Genomic DNA, 17466 nt, shown 5'->3' with positions numbered 1-17466 from the left:
GGGAAGCTGCACAGTGATCTCCACCTCTGTGCAGCCAGTGGTCTGTGCTCCCCAATGCCATGCTGGATTCTCCACATTTGACAAACAACATTTGCAGAATTTTAAAATATTGTGTGCAGAATTTTAAAAATTTTGGTGCAGAATTTTTAAATTTTTGGTGCAAAATGCCCTCAGGAGTACCACTCACCCTACTCTGCACAATAGAAAAGAGAAGGTAAGGCCTCAGCCTTCACATTAATCTGAATTATATTCAGGTCTACCTTACCATTTAATAATTCTCTTTTGGTGGGCTAATGGGGTGTCCTATGATATGCCTTCAGAAAGGAGGGATAGCTCAGTGGTTTGAGCATTGGCCTGCTAAACCCAGAGTTGTGAGTTCCATCCTTGAGGGGGCCACTTAGGGATCTGGGGCAAAAATTGGTCCTGCTAGTGAAGGCAGGGGGATGGACTCCATGACCTTTCAAGGTCCCTTCCAGTTCTAGGAGATTGGTATATCTCCAATTATTACCTTCTGATGTGATTTCCCTGCTGTCTTTTTGCTTGCAGATACTTTTGTTTTAAAAGTGTACTTAGCAGTCAGTACTGGTGTCTATAAGCCCTCATAGGTCTAAATACCATATGAATTTAAGTGTGCTGGTAAGATAGGAAGAAGGGGAGGTTATTTAGGATTTTTAAAAATATTTTGTGAAATTAAGCATGTTTTACACACTTTTTTTTTTAATTCCTGAAAATCTGCTTTTCTCTAAGTGAAAGTTGAAAAATTTGCGTAGCCCAAGTTTGTACTTCATTGATTGTGCTGTGTTTTACTTTGTTCTGCTATTGAAAATGTTGAGAGTTGTGATTTGATACAATCTCTGATAAATTAACTGAATTATAATGGCAAGCATTTTTAAATAAATGAGAACAAGTCGGAAAACAAAGAATGATTCTATTTAAATAGTTAGAACATCGATTAGGTTTATTATTATTTTATTATTTATATGACGGTAGCATCTAAGAGTCCCAGTTGAGAATCAAAGCTCCATTGTACCAGATGCTGAACAAGCAAACATGTTAAATAGCTAATTTACTGCAGGGTATTTACTAAAATAAGGTTTTAAAATATTTTTCTACAATTGTTTTTAGCTTTAGACCCTGCTAAAGATCCATGCTTAAAGATGAAATGTAGTCGCCATAAGGTATGCATTGCTCAAGACCAACAGACTGCTGTTTGCATTAGTCATCGGAGACTTACACACAGGTAAATGCTTTAAAGTTAATGTTATTGATTAGTTTGCTGTCTTCACCACTAATAACTACAACCCGTAAACAATTTGTAAATACTGTAGTTTCTCTACAATGCACTATGGCGGGGGGAAATTGAGATGAAGATTTTTTTTAATAGTTATGCTCTGATTAATTACTGTAATCGTTGTATATTTGTACATAGTGTGTTACAGGATATACATGTATGTTCATAGAGTAAGCTGCTGATATAACTACTGCTACATTCAAGGAAATAGTGTTTATACCAGTTGCAACAAAAACAATTATCCCAGGAGATAATCTTCCACTGCTGTGATTTCATCATTTATTTATTTATTTTTGGTATTGAAATCTCTTTAGAATTCCCAAGGTTCTTCCCTTCCAAAGGCTGCATTGTTATACTATTGTGCACACATTTGTCTGACTGTTCTTGGTTAAGGTAAATCCCAACATTTATTTGGTGTACCTCTTTTGCTTAGGTGTAATATTCACCCCATGTTTTTTTTTTTGATGCAGTACCATTTGAGTTCTACACCAGTTACACGCAATGAGCAAATGTGTGGTACAGTTTGCGTAGGGTCAGAACGTGGTCTGTTTTCCCCCTTTTACTTCTCTTTTGGGAACATATTTAACATTTTAGCTATGAAATATTAAAATGTCTTTTGTAAGATGAGCGAACTACTGTACATAGGCCCCGATTTAGCAAAGTACTTGAATATGTGCTGAACTCCTATTGACTTTAATGGGCCTTTACAACCTGCTTAAAACTAAACATGTGCTGAAGTGCTGAGTTGGGGCCATAATGATGAAAAAGTTTAACCAGTAACATAATACAGTATTTCTTGGCTGATGAAAACTATATTTAAGGGGAAAGTATCAAGCTTTTGAGATAGAACAGTTATAAAGCTATATTTGTTAAGGAATGTTTTCAATTTCCTAATATATAGTTATGCTGAAATATACCCATCTGTGGCGAATCAAAGAAACAAGCTAGTATTTTTGTGAGGTGAAAAGCAGTGTTTTAAACTGTGCAGCCACAATTATTTAACAAAAACTATTTGTAGGGTTATGCTTTTGACATTAACCAATGATCGTGTAAAATTAGAGACATGGGTATTATTTATTATTATTATTGTCAAATAACTTAGGTAATTTCAGTTGCATTCGAACCGCTGGGGAAAATATCAAGGCCAAATGCAAAAGGACAAAATAATTGGAGAAAATGTTTATATTTCTAAGAGGGTATTACATATAAGAGGGAAAATAATAATTAAAAAACCTGTGTAAAGTAGATAGGTGCTGAAAAGTCTTGTAGACCAGCTGCAATTGCCTACTGTATTTGTAAAAGGCCTTCTTTCCCCATTGCCCTTGATCTAGTACAGGAAGATGGGCTTTGGTTCTTGAAATGCTGTCTGAATATAATCAAAACTCATTTTGTGAATTTGCAAGAGTGGTAGAAACTCACTAATTAGAACTAAAAACTCGAAAACTTATGTGCACTCTTCAGTATTAAGCCAGATCCTGCCCTGTAGATCTGTGCACAGAGGGGACCCTACATGCTTGGATCTACCCTTCCTCCCAGAACAGTGGGACGGCCCTTTCCATCATGGTGCATTCTCTTCCTGAAGAGGTACTTTCAATGCAATTTGTGGCCTGACCATAGTGAAAGTGGTGGGATGGAAGAACAAAATACATTGTCCTTTTTTCTGTCCCCAAAGAAATTAGGTGAGAAAGGTAATATAGCATTGGGCTCCATTATCCTTTATTTGTATGTATAATACATTGCCCCTTCTTTTAACCATTCCACACATCTACTCACTGGGGACAGCCGTACATGGGGTAGGAGAAGGGAGGAGAGGCAGGGCACTACTGGGGGCCAGCCTTTGTGCAGACCTCTGAGAACCTAGCAGGTTTTGGGGTAAGACTCATAGCATCTTCCCCAGCAAGGTTGTAAGGATGGAACATCTGAGAATAAATCCTTGCAAAACTTCATCCTTAAGAGCCTACACTCATATTTTATTCCTCACAGGCAGGATTGTTTTCAGCCACAGTCATGGCCAAGATAATCTATTTCTCTTGTAAAATCTGTGTGAGGGATTCTGGAGAATTAATTCTCCCGGGGAAAGTCCACACAAAGATCCACTCAGATCTTCCCATTGGGGCACGTTAGCTCTAGTTTCTGCACTGCCAGTTTCCATTGGCTGTTCCAGGAACTATTCCTTCAAGGGAGTTGTACAGGAAAAACAAGGCAGCCCCAGGTTATACTTCTCCCCCCCCCCACTATCTTCTATGGGGCTAGATAAGTGACAATGTGTATGGTCCCCCCTGTCCCTAGCCCAGACTCACCCAGTCTCTGACCCTCCACAGCACAGTTCCTGGGCTGTGTGAAGAGGCCTCTATAAAATGGTGGGGGCATGGTGCTACTGAGGTACCGAGAAGTGTGAAGGCTGTGTCATGAATACACTCTAAGTGCAGATCTAATAGGGCAGGATTTAGTCCAAAATTTGTATTTGTCTGTCTCTTATCTCACTGAAATGCATTGGGCTACTTGTATAGGAGAGGATTTCTCACCTAATAAAAGGTTACTGAATCAGAGCCTTTGAGTAATAGTGAGAGAGTGAATAAATAGGGGAAAAATATGGCATTACAAATGTTCCTGTGATTTCTTTTAAATTTTATTTTCATTTAAATCTACATATGTGAATTCAACATTGCGTGAAAGTGTGGTTGTTGCCTTGTATTTATATGTAGCCAAATTATACATAACTTTATATTGCATAGATTTAAGGATGTTCTGAAGTAGAGCTTTGTTTCAGCTAGCTTTAATTATTTATAATAACTTACATGACATGCTAATAAATTAATTGTGATATGTTTGATCAAAAGTAATGTAGCTAGTAATATAAGACTTCACTGTGCAACAGATCCCTGATAGAGAATTGGGAAAAGACAGAATGTTTGTGTTAATTATTCATTTTTGTTGTTTAGAAAATGAAAATTGAGGTTCTGTGGTGTCAAAAATAATATTATTACTTCTCCAAAAGTAAAAACACTTTAATGCTTTGAGTTTGTATTTTCTGACATAATACCTAGGAACCCAGTAGTCCTCTCTAACCTGTATCACTACAGTATATGCTTTCATTCTATGATACTTTTAATAGGAAACAGGATCAAATGGTGTATGTAGTAATATTTTTAAAATACACAGAAAGTATTAGGGACAAGAGTTCCAAAAATGATTTGATCATTATAATAAACTATCTTTCATTTTCTCCTATATTAAATGCATTCATTCATTATATGTTTTAGCAGTCTTCTTCAGTTACTCATCATTTTCCATCAGGCTTGTTCTTGTGATAAGTTGATATGACACATGCATATAGGCTGATTCGCCTTTTCAAAATGCACTTAGACTGTATACATCATCATCAATTGCATCAATGAAAAATTCATGTCATTCTTTTTCTTGTTTTTGTTAAGTAGTTGCCAATGTAGGAATCTTATTTGCATTACTCATATAACATATAATTTACACATAGGCCTGATCTGCCTGTCATCATTTGCTTTGGAGGACATCTTTTATTGTCTGTCCTTTATTGTTGTTTACTGGTACCTTGTTCTCTGCTGGAGAAGGCTTCAGAGATAGACAAAAGAGATTCAGCAATTTATCTTTCACAGGTGGAGTAGAGGCATTCTAAGCAGAAAATCATCAAAATAAACCTGAAGAGTGCTAAACATGTACATGATTTTGAGCACAAGTATTGCCATTGGTTTCAACAGCCTTACTACAGAAAACTGCAATACCAAGTTCTTCCATTAAAATTCTTTAGTGGAATGGGGCCCAAATGCATATTTATCAAAGTAAACATATTTAAGCTCAGCTTGTAGACAGAAAAGGAGGAAAAACATTTCAATCAGTAGCATCTTCCCCTGCTTTGACAGTTTTCCCTTTGTTTTTATCTCATATCTGTTCAGCTACAGGAGACAATTTACAAATGATGTCACATTCAGTAAAAACCTTGTCATTATGAAGACCATTCTAAGCTTTGACTAGTGACTGCAAGGAACTGGCAAAGTGCCAAGTGATCATAGATTATTAGGGTTGGAAGGGACCTCAAGAGATCATCTAGTCCAAACCCCTGCTCAAACCAGGACCAATCCCTAAATGGCCCCCTCAAGGATTGAACTCACAACCCTGGGTTTAGCAGGCCAATGCTCAAACCACTGAGCTATCCCTACCTGCCCCTGATGAGTTGCTCAGTAATATTTTAGAAACATGTTTCCAGAATATGTAGCTTGAGACATAGAATGTGTACACTGTTTTGCGCTAAACATCCAGATCCAGCATTATCTGGACTTCTTTGATGTTGTGGAGTATAGTGAGCCACCTTACACTGACTGATCTTAATGGAGTCTGATAAAACACAAAAGCCTTGTTCTCCTCTTCCATAAGCATAGAATTCTTTAACCGAAAGCGATCAAATACAACAGCCCTTTTTGTATCCATATACAGAACTATTAGATGCACACCATTTTGTTTCTTACATTATGATCCTTCTGTGTTACGTTGTGCAGACTTGTTTGTTAGTTTGTTTTTAAATCATAGCCAGGTTTTTTAGTTGTGTTGGCAGAACCAAAGGTAGCATTTTGGGGTGGATCATTTGGACTGGCTTTAAGCAGATTTTGAGGATGGTTTCGGAGGTGATTTTCTGTTTCCGATCAAGTTTTCAGATTGCCACCACCCTATTCTGCTGCAGGAGAGATGGATCCCAGCTGTTTGTCCTGTGTGCTGTGAATGGTGGTTAACATACACACACACACAAGTCAATTTTCTTTACAAGTTTGGGGGGCTAGATGCTTCTAATCCCCCATCCACTCTGGCAAATTTTTGCGATAACTTTCTCTCTTTGGATTCTAAAATAACTGAAAGAGTAGCAAGCAATAGTAATATAATGTAAGTGCTCAGAATCCACTCCTTTTGTCCTGTAATTACTGATATGTAGGCGGTCCCCAGGGAAATATTGTATAATAAAGGGGCATAACTTAAATAAAACTTATGAACCTCAGACAGTGTGTATCTCTCTCATTCTATTATCTAACTTAAGTTCTTCTCCATTCCCTTCTGTTTTTCCTCAGTTCTGTGTACTGTTTTGTATTCCTTTTATGATTCTCTCCCCTTTTCTCCTTTTATTTCTTTGAAAAAAGCATCTACTTTTCTTTCATGTAGTGTTGTCCACCACCTTGTTCTCTCTCATGACATGTGGTCTCTTCAGTCTTATTATTTATTTGCTTCTTGTGCTAGTTTTTCCTGTGCTCAGTCTCATTGCACTGTCACCTTTGCCATCACCTGTATTCCATTGTTTCTTCAAGGTCTTCCTGTGTCACTTTAATACCAATACTTAGCATTCATATGGTATTTTACAGATTTTTATTAACAAGTAAATAAATAATAATATCTAGTTAAGGCACCCAAAGAGTTGTTTTCTTGCATGCACAAAGGAAAAACATGACCATGGATGAAAAATTAATTATCTCAAGTTTAATGTATGACCCTGAGGAGCATGGCCAACATTGAAAAGGATACCGCATAATACAGTAGCTTATAATTATTTACTAATTGTTTCCCCTATCACCAAATTCTTTCTTATCTTAGAAGAAAAGCTGAATAGTAAGAATTCAAAATATGGAGAGAAAAAGCCAAGAAGTAGAAAAAATAAACTGACAGAATATTGGTAGGTATTTGTTGATGTCCCAAAACTTGCAAAAGTTTGAGCACCATGTGTAAACATGGAGGAAATAATTCAGGTTAATATTATGTTCATAAAACTGTTACAGCATCACCCTATAGGTAGAAACAAAAACTGCAATACCAAGCTCTTCCATTAAAATCTGGATATAATCATTAAGTAGTTTTGAAAATGTTCTGGCCTGCAACCCACATGAATCTCAACTGTGAAGTGCCAAAAAGTAAGCGGTTGCTGCACTCATTTCGAACTGTTTAAAAGTAATACAGCTATGCCCTAAGCTCCAATAAAAATTAATAGCAATGAAAAGTGAACCAGTACAATCAAATAGCATAATGAATAGCTGCTCCCCACATGACATGAGTAGTGTGGTTCTGGTTTGCAAGGAAGGATTCCAGTGGGATGTACCAGGACATGCAAATCTATGTGATGTGGAACTCAGTAGGACATGAGCAGTCTGAAGGAATTGAATGCTACCAAATTTATTACTGCAGAAAAACTCCTATCTACCCAGTGGGAAGGCCTGTAAAGATCTGCAGAAGGCAAATCAGCTGTTGTGCTAAAGAATCTTTTGTGGAGTGTCTTGGTAGCCAGTCTTTAGCTTTAGAGGGAGAATTGCTGCCTCCTACCTGTTGGCCTACAAGTCAGATTTTTATAAGGCCTTATTGCCTGCCTATGAGCCAGACTTCCCAGAACACTCTTCAGTCATGCTAAGAAGAGGAAAATGCCAGTTTGCTAGAAATTACCAGTTCAAGAATTAAAGAAGATTAAATATGTTTAGTGATGTACTGTACTAATCACAACAAGTAACAGATGTTTGTTAGCAAAAATGATGTACTTACCAAAAGGACATAAGTAAATAACCAAAAGTTTGAGCATATAGTTGGACACTAATCAGAATGTTAAGAAATGTATATAAAATGGGGTCTAAATTAGCTGTAACCACTCAAGAAAGAGATTTTGGAGTCATTGTGGATAGTTCTCTGAAAACATCCACTCAATGTGCAGTAGCAGTCAAAATAGTGAACAGAATACTGGGAATAATTAAGAAAGGGATAGATAATAGGACAGAACATATTGTGTTGCCTCTATATAAATCCATAGTATGCCCACGTCTTGAATACTGTGTGCAGATGTGGTCTCCGCATCACAAAAAAGATACATTGGAGTTGGAAAAGGTTCAGAAAAGGGTAACAAAAATGATTAGGGGTATGGAACGGCTTCTGTATGAGGAGAAATTAATAAGACTGGGACTTTTCAGCTTGGAAAAGAGATGGCTAAGGGGAGATATGGTTGAGGTCTATAAAATCCATGACTGGAGTAGAGAAAGTAGATAAGGAAGTGTTTACTACTTCTCATAACTCAGGATCAAGGTGCCACCAAATGAAATTAATAGGCAGCAGGTTTAAAACAAATGAAAGGACGTATTTCTTCACACAACACACAGTGAATCTGTGAATCTCCTTGCCAGAGGATGTTGTGAAGGCCAAGACCATAACAGGGTTCAAAAAAAGAACTAGATAAATTCATGGAGGATAGGTCCATCAATGGCTATTAGCCGGGATGGGCAGGAATGGTGTCCCTAGCCTGTATTTGCCAGAAGCTGGGAATGAGCGACAGGGAATGGATCACTTGATGATTACCTGTTCTGTTCATTCCCTCTGGGGTATCTGACACTGGCCACTGACAGGATACTGGGCTAGATGGACCTTCGGTCTGACCCAATAGGGCCAGTCTTATGTTCCTATGTTATTTTAGTATTATATGAGAACCTATGTCTATGCAAAACATGAAATAATGAAAATGAAACTGTAAGCAACTCTAATGTAATTGTGTCAAGCTGTAACCCCAGAACCAGGCCATTACCAAAACCAGAGTGTTAATTACTGGGAGGATCAGTTCTCTCTCACTGTTGTAAAGTATATCCCTTTCTGTTATGTGCTGATTAACAATTGCTAATTAATCATTGCTTAGTAAATGTAATCAAGCTGGCTATTTCATAAATTCAAACCAGTACATACATAACTAATTAGACATTACTGTATCAATCATTGAATTACTGATCATTAATTATTTACATACCCATCAGCCCAAAACTTTTCCTGGCTACTCAGGGACAAATCCTGAATGCAATGTCTGGACCAAGAGTTGTAATATCCCTGTAAGGATCAGCATTTTTTTAGGTTGCCACACAGTTACGTGAGCAAATTAATTTAACAAAGCATGCCAAGAATACCACATTTATTAAAGATGGCAAAATCTGTTTTATCTTCTAATCCATCTCTCTGCCAGGACGGGATATAGTCTCCTGATAGATTTTATGTTAAATTGATAAACATTTGATCTTAGCCCAAATGCCCAGAAGATGCTACATAATGTATGAAATTTCAGATTGCTATATTGAATCAAATCATTGGTCCCTCTTGTTCCTTATGTCTCAGAACCCTGCCTCCTGCCAGTGCTTCAAAAAAATGGAGGCAAAATGGGAAGGGAAAAAAATCTGTCTACTTATTTATATGACCCTTATTACCATAGCATCTAAAGATATATGGAGTACTGTAACATGAAGAAACATTCCTTTTCAACTCAGAGGTGATCATCTTTGTGCCTTGAGGCATGTGATTTAGTTAACTTTGTCCGTGATGGATGCTGTGACAAAACCTAAAATAAATTCCAAGTACTACAGTACTGTAATAGTAGTTCTACTGCATTCAATACCCAGAGTGACAACACTTACTCATGCATCTGATGAAGTGGGTATTGTGGCAAGGCACCTTCTCGGTCTCTGCAGCCTCTGCTGCTTTTAGCCCTGGTGAGACAGGCTTGGGTAATCTGGTCCCCCTTGGGACACAGGGGAAGCCTGTTCCTTTCCTCCACCAGTCCTTTTTAGAGTATATTTCTCCCTTGTGGGAGAGAATACTGCCTCTGCTCCTGGTGAGGCTCGCTGTCTTCCTGCTCCTCACCTCCTGACAGCAGGGCTCCTTCTCTCCTTCCTCCTTCTTCCCAGGGGAGGGTTTAAAAAGGTCTCAGGCAGCCCTTAGTTGGAATCAGCTGATCCTAATTAACTTCAGGTAGTTCCCTCTCAGCTGATTCTAACTGATATCTTGGCAACCCCTTCTAAGCTGAACCTGATTGTCCCATAGTTACCCCCGAGTTGGGGCCTTTTAACCCTCTGAGACTGATTTCTACCCCTCCCTTGTAGCTCCCTTGTAGCTGTTTATTCTGCGTTTATCACAGTATTCATCCATGAAAGCTTATGCTCCAATAATTCTGTTTGTCTATAAGGTGTCACAGAACTCTTTATCGCTTTTTACAGATCCAGACTAACACGGCTACCCCTCTGATACTTAACACTTACTCTGTGGCACTACATGGGTAATAATCTGATGTCTTCAGAGTTAATAAATTATTGACCCCAGATGGATGAGATGGCTACCTAGTGGCTGAAAAATGTTGTTATAATATACTTTTTGTCTGTTTGAAGCACTTTTACACACATTAACTAACTCATGCTTGTAATACCCATTTGTGGTAGGTAAATAATATTATCTTAATTTTATGTATGTAGAAATTGACATAGGGAATTAAGTTTTCAAAAGCACTCTAAGGGTCATTTAATTTTGGGGCTTAGGTTCCTAAATCACATAGGCACTTTTTGAATATTTAATCCTCAGACCTTTTTTCAAAAGTGACTTAGACACTTAAGAACTTAACTCTTATTTATGCATCTTGAAAATTTCACCCTCAATATTTGGCTATCCATTGGTCAATTATGTATTCCAATCCAAAAAAACCCACCACTCAAAACTGTGTTAGTGGAAGTTAAGTTTGAGGTTTTAATTGTGTGGAAAACAAGAAATTAAATACAGAGTTGCAGTAAGGTTCTGTTGCCAAAGTGGTAAAATAATAAAAATGAGTAAGTAAATTTGAGATCAGAAGTGGGATACATTTTTCTTAAAAGTCTGAACGTAAGAACGGCCATACTGGGTCAGACCAAAGGTCCATCTAGCCCAGTATCCTGTCTTCCAACAGTGACCAATGCCAGGTGTCCCAGAGGGAATGAACAGAAGAGGTAATCATCAAGTGATCCATTCCCTGTCGCTAATTCCCAGCTTCTGGCAAACAGAGGCTAGGGTCACCATCCCTGCCCATCATGGCTAATAGCCATTGATGGACCTATCCTCCATTAATGTATCTAGTTCTTTTTTGAACCCTGTTATGGTTATGGCCTTCACAACATCATCTGACAAAGAGTTCCACAGGGTGACTGTGCATTATGTGAAGAAATACTTCCTTTTGTTTGTTTTAAACCTTCTGCCTATTAATTTCATTTGGTGACCCCTAGTTCTTATGTTATGAGAAGGAGTAAATAACACTTCTTTATTTACTTTCTTCACACCAGTCATGACTTTATAGACCTCTATCATATCTCCTCTTAGCCATCTTTTTTCCAAACTGAAAAGTCAGTCTTATTAATCTCTCCTCTGATGGAAGCCATTCAATAGCCCTAATATTTTTTTACCCTTTTCTGAACCTTTTCCAATTCCAATATTTCTATTTTGAGATGGAATACTGCACACAGTATTCAAGATGTATATGTTCCGTGGATTTATATAGAGGTAATATATTTTCTGTCTTCTTAGCCATCCCTTTCTTAATTACTGCCAACATTCTGTTGGCTTTTTGACTGCCACTGCACATTGAGTGGATGTTTCCAGAGAACTATCCACAATGACTCCAAGATCTCTTTCTTGAGTGGTAACAGCTAATTTGGACTCCATCATTTTATATGTATAGTTTGGGATTATGTTTTCCAATGTGCATTACTTTGCATTTATCAACATTGAATTTCATCTGCCATTTTGTTTCCCAGTCACCCAGTTTTGAGAGATCCTATTGTAGCTCTTCACAGTCTGCCTGGGACTTAGCTATCTTGAGTAGTTTTGGATCATCTGCAAATTTTGCCACCTCACTGTTTACCCCTTTTTCCAGATCTTTTATGAATATGTTGAATAATACTGGTCCCAGTTCAGATCCCACTATTTACCTCTCTCTATTCTGAAAACTGACCATTTATTCCTACCCTTTGTTTCCTATCTTTTAACCAGTTACCAACCCAGGAGAGGACCTTCCCTGTTATCCCATGACAGCTTACTCTGCTTAAGAGCCTTTGGTGAGGAACCTTGTCAAAGGCTTCCTGAAAATCTAAGTATAGCCACGGGATCTCCCTTGTCCACATGCTTGTTGACCCCGCTCAAAGAATTCTAGTAGATTGGTGAGGCATGATTTCCCTTTACAAATACCATAGAATCATAGAATCTCAGGGTTGGAAGGGACCTCAGGAGGTCATCTAGTCCAACCCCCTGCTCAAAGCAGGACCAAACCCAACTAAATCATCCCAGCCAGGGCTTTGTCAAGCCTGACCTTAAAAACCTCTAAGGAAGAAGATTCCACCACTTCCCTAGGTAACCCATTCCAGTTCTTCACCACCCTACTAGTGAAGAAGTTTTTCCTAATGTCCAACCTAAACCTCCCCCTCTGCAACTTGAGACCATTACTCCTTGTTCTGTCATCTTCTTCCACCATGTTGACTCTTGCCCAAAAAATTATGTCCATCTATGTGTCTGACAATTTTGTTTATTACTATATTTTCAATCAGTTTGCCCGGTACTGAAGTCAAGCTTATTGACCTGTAATTGCCGGGATCATCTCTGGAGCCCTTTTTAAATATTGGCATCACATTAGTTATCCTCCAGTCATTTGGCACAGTAGCTGATTTAAAAGATAGATTACAGACTACAGTTAGTAGTTTTGCAATTTCACATTTGAGTTCCTTCAGGACTCTTGAGTGAATATCATCTGGTCCTAATGACTTATTACTGTTTATCAGTTTGTTCCAAAACCACTTCTAATGGCACCTCAATCTGGGCCAGTTCCTCAGATTTGTCACCTAAAAAGAATTGCTCAGGTTTGGGAATCTCCCTCACATCCTCAGCCATGAAGACTGATGCAAAGAATTCATTTAGTTTCTCCGCAACGGCCTTATTATTGTTGAGTACTCACCAATGGTCGTTTAGCAGGCTTCCTGCTTCTGATGTACTTAAAATATTTTTTTTACTATCACTGAAGTTTGATTAATTCAGATTAATTCAGGATGGTTTAAATGTCATGTTCTGTGACACCCAAAGTGACACCTCTTCTCATCAGATGCAGTAATCAGCTTGCAGCAGAATAGATGCCTGAGACCCAGTGATGTGGAAGTCAAAGGAGGAACTGAATAGATAAGTGGGCTTAGAGTGGTCCCATTCTGTGCTTCTGAGTGGCACTATACCTAGGGCTCTAAACAGAAGAGGGGCTAGCTTTTATTCACCTGCTCCGGCCATAGAGAACATGGTCAAGCAAAAGAAACAAAGAAGAGTCATGGCATATATGTATGGGGAGGATTCAGCGACATATTGAGCTGTGTGGTAGACTTGAGGTGGGCTAAAATAAGGATTAAGTTGTCTGAAGGAATACAATTGGAAATATAACGGAGCTGTTATTCAGTGATGAGTATCACCTTGATCGATCAGTCCTTCAGCCCTCATATAGATTGTGCCAATCACAACACGTCTTCCGTTCTTCTTGTAACCTGGCCTTCCTTCTCCGTGTGTGGACATGTCTTTTCATGATAAAATCTTCCCATCTCTTTTGAGGTTGGCTGAGTGGTCATGTCAACTCCTGTGAGTACCACTCAGTAACAGCTGCAGTCCATCAGTTGTCAGTGAGCCTCGCTATATGCCCAGCCCATGGCATTTTATTATGCCTACTCTCAACAAAGTTCTGCACTCCATGCTGCTGTCTGATCACTTCAGTGGGGACACAGTCACGGATTGAAATTCCCAGAACTCTTCTTTCCATCACCCTTTCCGTGACAAACAGTTGCTGCTCCAATATTTTGCTGCCCATATTTTCGCTGCTGTACAACATTGCTAGCAGTACTGTTGAGCTGAAGAGACTGGTGCATGTTGCCTTGTTGATTTTTTCTTGGAGGATATCCTTAATAGAATTGAATGCACACCAGCCTGCTTTCTTTCTTCGCAAGTGTTCACCTTCCTGATCGTGGCGCATGTTAATTTATTGGCCCAAATAGACATATTGGTCAACTTCTTCTGTTTGCTCTCCCTTGATTGTTATTTGGGCTTCTGGCAAAGTATCAGATCACATAAATTTCATTTTGGAGCAATTAATTTTCAGTCCGACATGGCTGCTTTTTGTGTTGAGTTCTCACAGCATTTTCTGTAGTTTGATATTATTTTCAGTGATCAACACAATATCGTCCGCAAATCTGAGATGGTTTAACTGCTCTCCATTGATGTTGATTCCATCCTTCCAATTCATCTGCCTCATTACCATTTTGAGGCAGGCTGTGAAGAGTTTCGGTGAAACCGTGTGTCCTCGTTTCACACCTTTCTTAACTGGGATGCGAAGGGGAGTATCAAATAAAATTATAACTATAGTGCAGCCAGAATTTGCTTCCTTTAATACTTCGATATAGTTTGTGTTGATGCCCTGCCCTGAAAGAGCTTTCACCACTGCATCGATCTCTACATCGTTGAATGCTTTTTCATAGTCGACGAAGGCTATACATAAAGGGAATTTGTATTCCCTTGAGCGTTCCAGTAGCTGGTTTATAGTGAAAATATGGTTCATTGTGCTGAAATTTCTTCAAAAGCTTGCCTGCTCTCTCGGCTGCTGCTTGTCCAGACTCTGTAGCAGTTGGTTTGTTGTTATTTTGGTGAACAGCTTGTAGACGTGAGAGCAGGCATATTGGATGATTGTTCTTTAGATCTTCACAAACACCCTTCTTGTACAGCTGGACTCCTTCCAGCTAGATGGTATATTCTGCATTTCCAAGTAACGGCTAAACCTCTGAGCAAGCGTTTCCCAGAGGTCTTGGCCTACAGCTGTTATCATTTTGATTGTCCGATCCTCTTTACTTGGGGCTTTTCTTCCTTTATTTGGTCAACTGCATGTCAAACTTTGCTGACAAGGACTGGGAGTACGTGCTCATTGGTCTGTTGAAGTCTTAGTACTGAGATGCGAACAGTTTGGAGTAGAAATCTTTGCTGACCACTTCCATCCATGTTCTGTCAATTACTGGTTTTCTGTCCCTGTTCTTCAGCACCATTATTGTTGACTTATACAGTGTCAGTTTCCTTTTGCATTTTTGAGGCTTCTGTGATCTTCAGCCATCTTTAAGAGCCTGTCATTTCGGTACTTCGCGAAGTCCTCCTTTAGTCGTCGTCTTCTCAACTTGCAGAGGAGGGAATACTCAAGTTTATCACCAAAAAACAAATAAATGGGCCCCAACTCCTTGTAAAGAGTATGCAAGCCTGAATTTCACTGCTTTTTCTGTTAAATCTTATTACTGTTGAAATCTTATCTGTAGGAACTGTTCTTTGTTAAATGTAAATTAGGATTAATCTTGTATTTCCTATCCACTGTTTTTCTATTAATAGAAATAACCCATTTCTCAGGTACGAAGTGCTCTTGCTACTATGCAGCCTGTGTTTTCCACAGCAGTAGTGTTAACACTGTGTGCATGCTTGTGTGCGTGCAGGTGCACAGGAAATGTATTGGCATAGTTTAACACAGTAAAAGGTAGAAACATATTGCCACATAAATATGCTATGCCATAGCTACTCCTGTATATTTATATTTAAGGTTAACAAGCCATTGATTAGCATCCGAGAAGCCCGGTGATGTTTTCTTCCCATGACATTTGAAACAATTAATGAAATCTGGACTTTGATTCAATGCTAGAAAATAGGCCCAGATTGTTCCTATGTATTTTACAAACATGTTTTTAATGTAGTGCAGCACAAAGATTGTATGCAAGCCAATATTTGTCAGTCTACAAACTGGCCTGCATTTGCTTGGAGTTACTACTCTGAAAATCTGAGTCTCTATTCATGGGTTATTTATGGCACCCTCACCAGGATGTGAAGGAGCACAGGATCATATTGCAAAAATTGATTTTTGTTTTTATTATTTGGAAGTCTCATCTTTAGATTAAAGTGCCAATAATACTGGTGGTGCTGAAAAGTTGATGTACAATCAGTTACAGTATTCTTTAAGCAGATCTAGCTGCCATTTATAGATTTTTAGATTAATGGATTTTAACAGTAGAAGCAACCCTTATGAAAATATTTTCTGATTTTCTGAATATCACAGGAGAAAACAGTATTGTTGTTAGTGTGATATCTTTGCTCTTTGAACACTTGCTTAGCTAAGCCCTTTTTTGAAAGCATGCCACACATGGGGAATGGAGGAAGAGTCAGCAGCTTACAAGAGAATCAACTTCTTTGAATAGGAAATGTCCTCACGTTTCTTGATCATAGATATATATTCTTTTGTGAGCAGCTGACTCCTCCCCCAGTGCCTCATGCATGGACACGTTTTCAAAAAGAGGATAGATATTTTATTTTATTTTTTAATTCACATTTGTTTATAGAAAAGAGTTTGTATTTGTTTTTAAACAGCTGCACTTTTTTTTGCATAATTCTATAGTTACAATATTATGTATTCAGAGCAGGACTGGTCCAGATCCCATTAAAGTAAACCATAGAGATTTCCCAACGACTTCATTGTTAGTTGGATCAGACTCACTTTCTAGCTAATTAAAAAGACTTTCTCCCCCTCCCACCCCCCCAGCTTCTCTATATATTTTTAGGCGATAGTTTATTATGCTTTTCTTAAAAACAAAACAAAAAACCCATTGAACAACAATGGACTTGCTTTAGGCAGATTGTGAAAAAGTTGCAAACACTGCTATTTAGAATGTCATCATTTCACATTATAACATTGCTCTCTAAAGAAGGCCAGCTGGTGCAGTTACGTCCCTTATTGGAAATTTTTCTCTGATTCATTACTGTGATTTGTAGTTGTGTAAAGAAACACTTAATCATTCTTATGCTCCAAGCTCTATTGAATCTACTGAAGGCTTTCTGTTGCTCTGCATAATTTGTTCTGCCAGTCTGCCAGCTTGGAATGGTTTCAAGCTTGTTGTATTATCTATGTTTGTTTGCACAGGAAGTGATGCTGCACGTAGGCTGAATTTACAGTAATTCTCTTGTAATAGGCTAATGAGGAACCCTACTTTCTTCACAATGGTGACATTATATAGCTTTGATTAGTCCACTTATTGTGTAACTATGCAATTGCGGTAATGCTTGTACTGAAAAAGAAATTTTGCTTATCCATAGTTTAATCCAACTTGTCAAGTAACAGTCTGTGCTTTTATGATGTCAGAAATGGAGAGGTACAATTTTGTGAATACTTTGAAGGGTTTTATATGATGCAGTACTTATTAAATTTATTATAGTATCAAACATTCCACTTTTTAATTGCTAGCTTCCCCCTCCCCCCCCTTTTTTGACTTATGGAACTAAAAAGGTTAGTGAATGATACAATGAATCATCTGTACTGGTATTAT

At 38.3% G+C, this 17466-nt stretch overlaps 1 protein-coding gene across 7 annotated transcripts in view; it reads left to right on the top strand.

Annotated features, from left to right (window-relative positions):
- Window positions 1-17466, top strand: part of SPOCK3 (SPARC (osteonectin), cwcv and kazal like domains proteoglycan 3) — a 379532-nt gene that overhangs the window by 196244 nt on the left and 165822 nt on the right. For all 7 annotated transcript variants that reach the window (XM_045020001.1, XM_045020004.1, XM_045020003.1 and 4 more), the window contains one exon: window positions 1126-1240. In XM_045020001.1, coding sequence (XP_044875936.1) covers window positions 1126-1240 — 115 coding nt within the window. The remainder of the gene's footprint in view (window positions 1-1125; window positions 1241-17466) is intronic.

Source organism: Mauremys mutica, chromosome 5, assembly GCF_020497125.1.
Source record: "Mauremys mutica isolate MM-2020 ecotype Southern chromosome 5, ASM2049712v1, whole genome shotgun sequence".
In the NCBI taxonomy this organism is placed as follows: domain Eukaryota; kingdom Metazoa; phylum Chordata; order Testudines; family Geoemydidae; genus Mauremys; species Mauremys mutica.
This window is presented reverse-complemented; position numbering and strand designations above follow the sequence as displayed.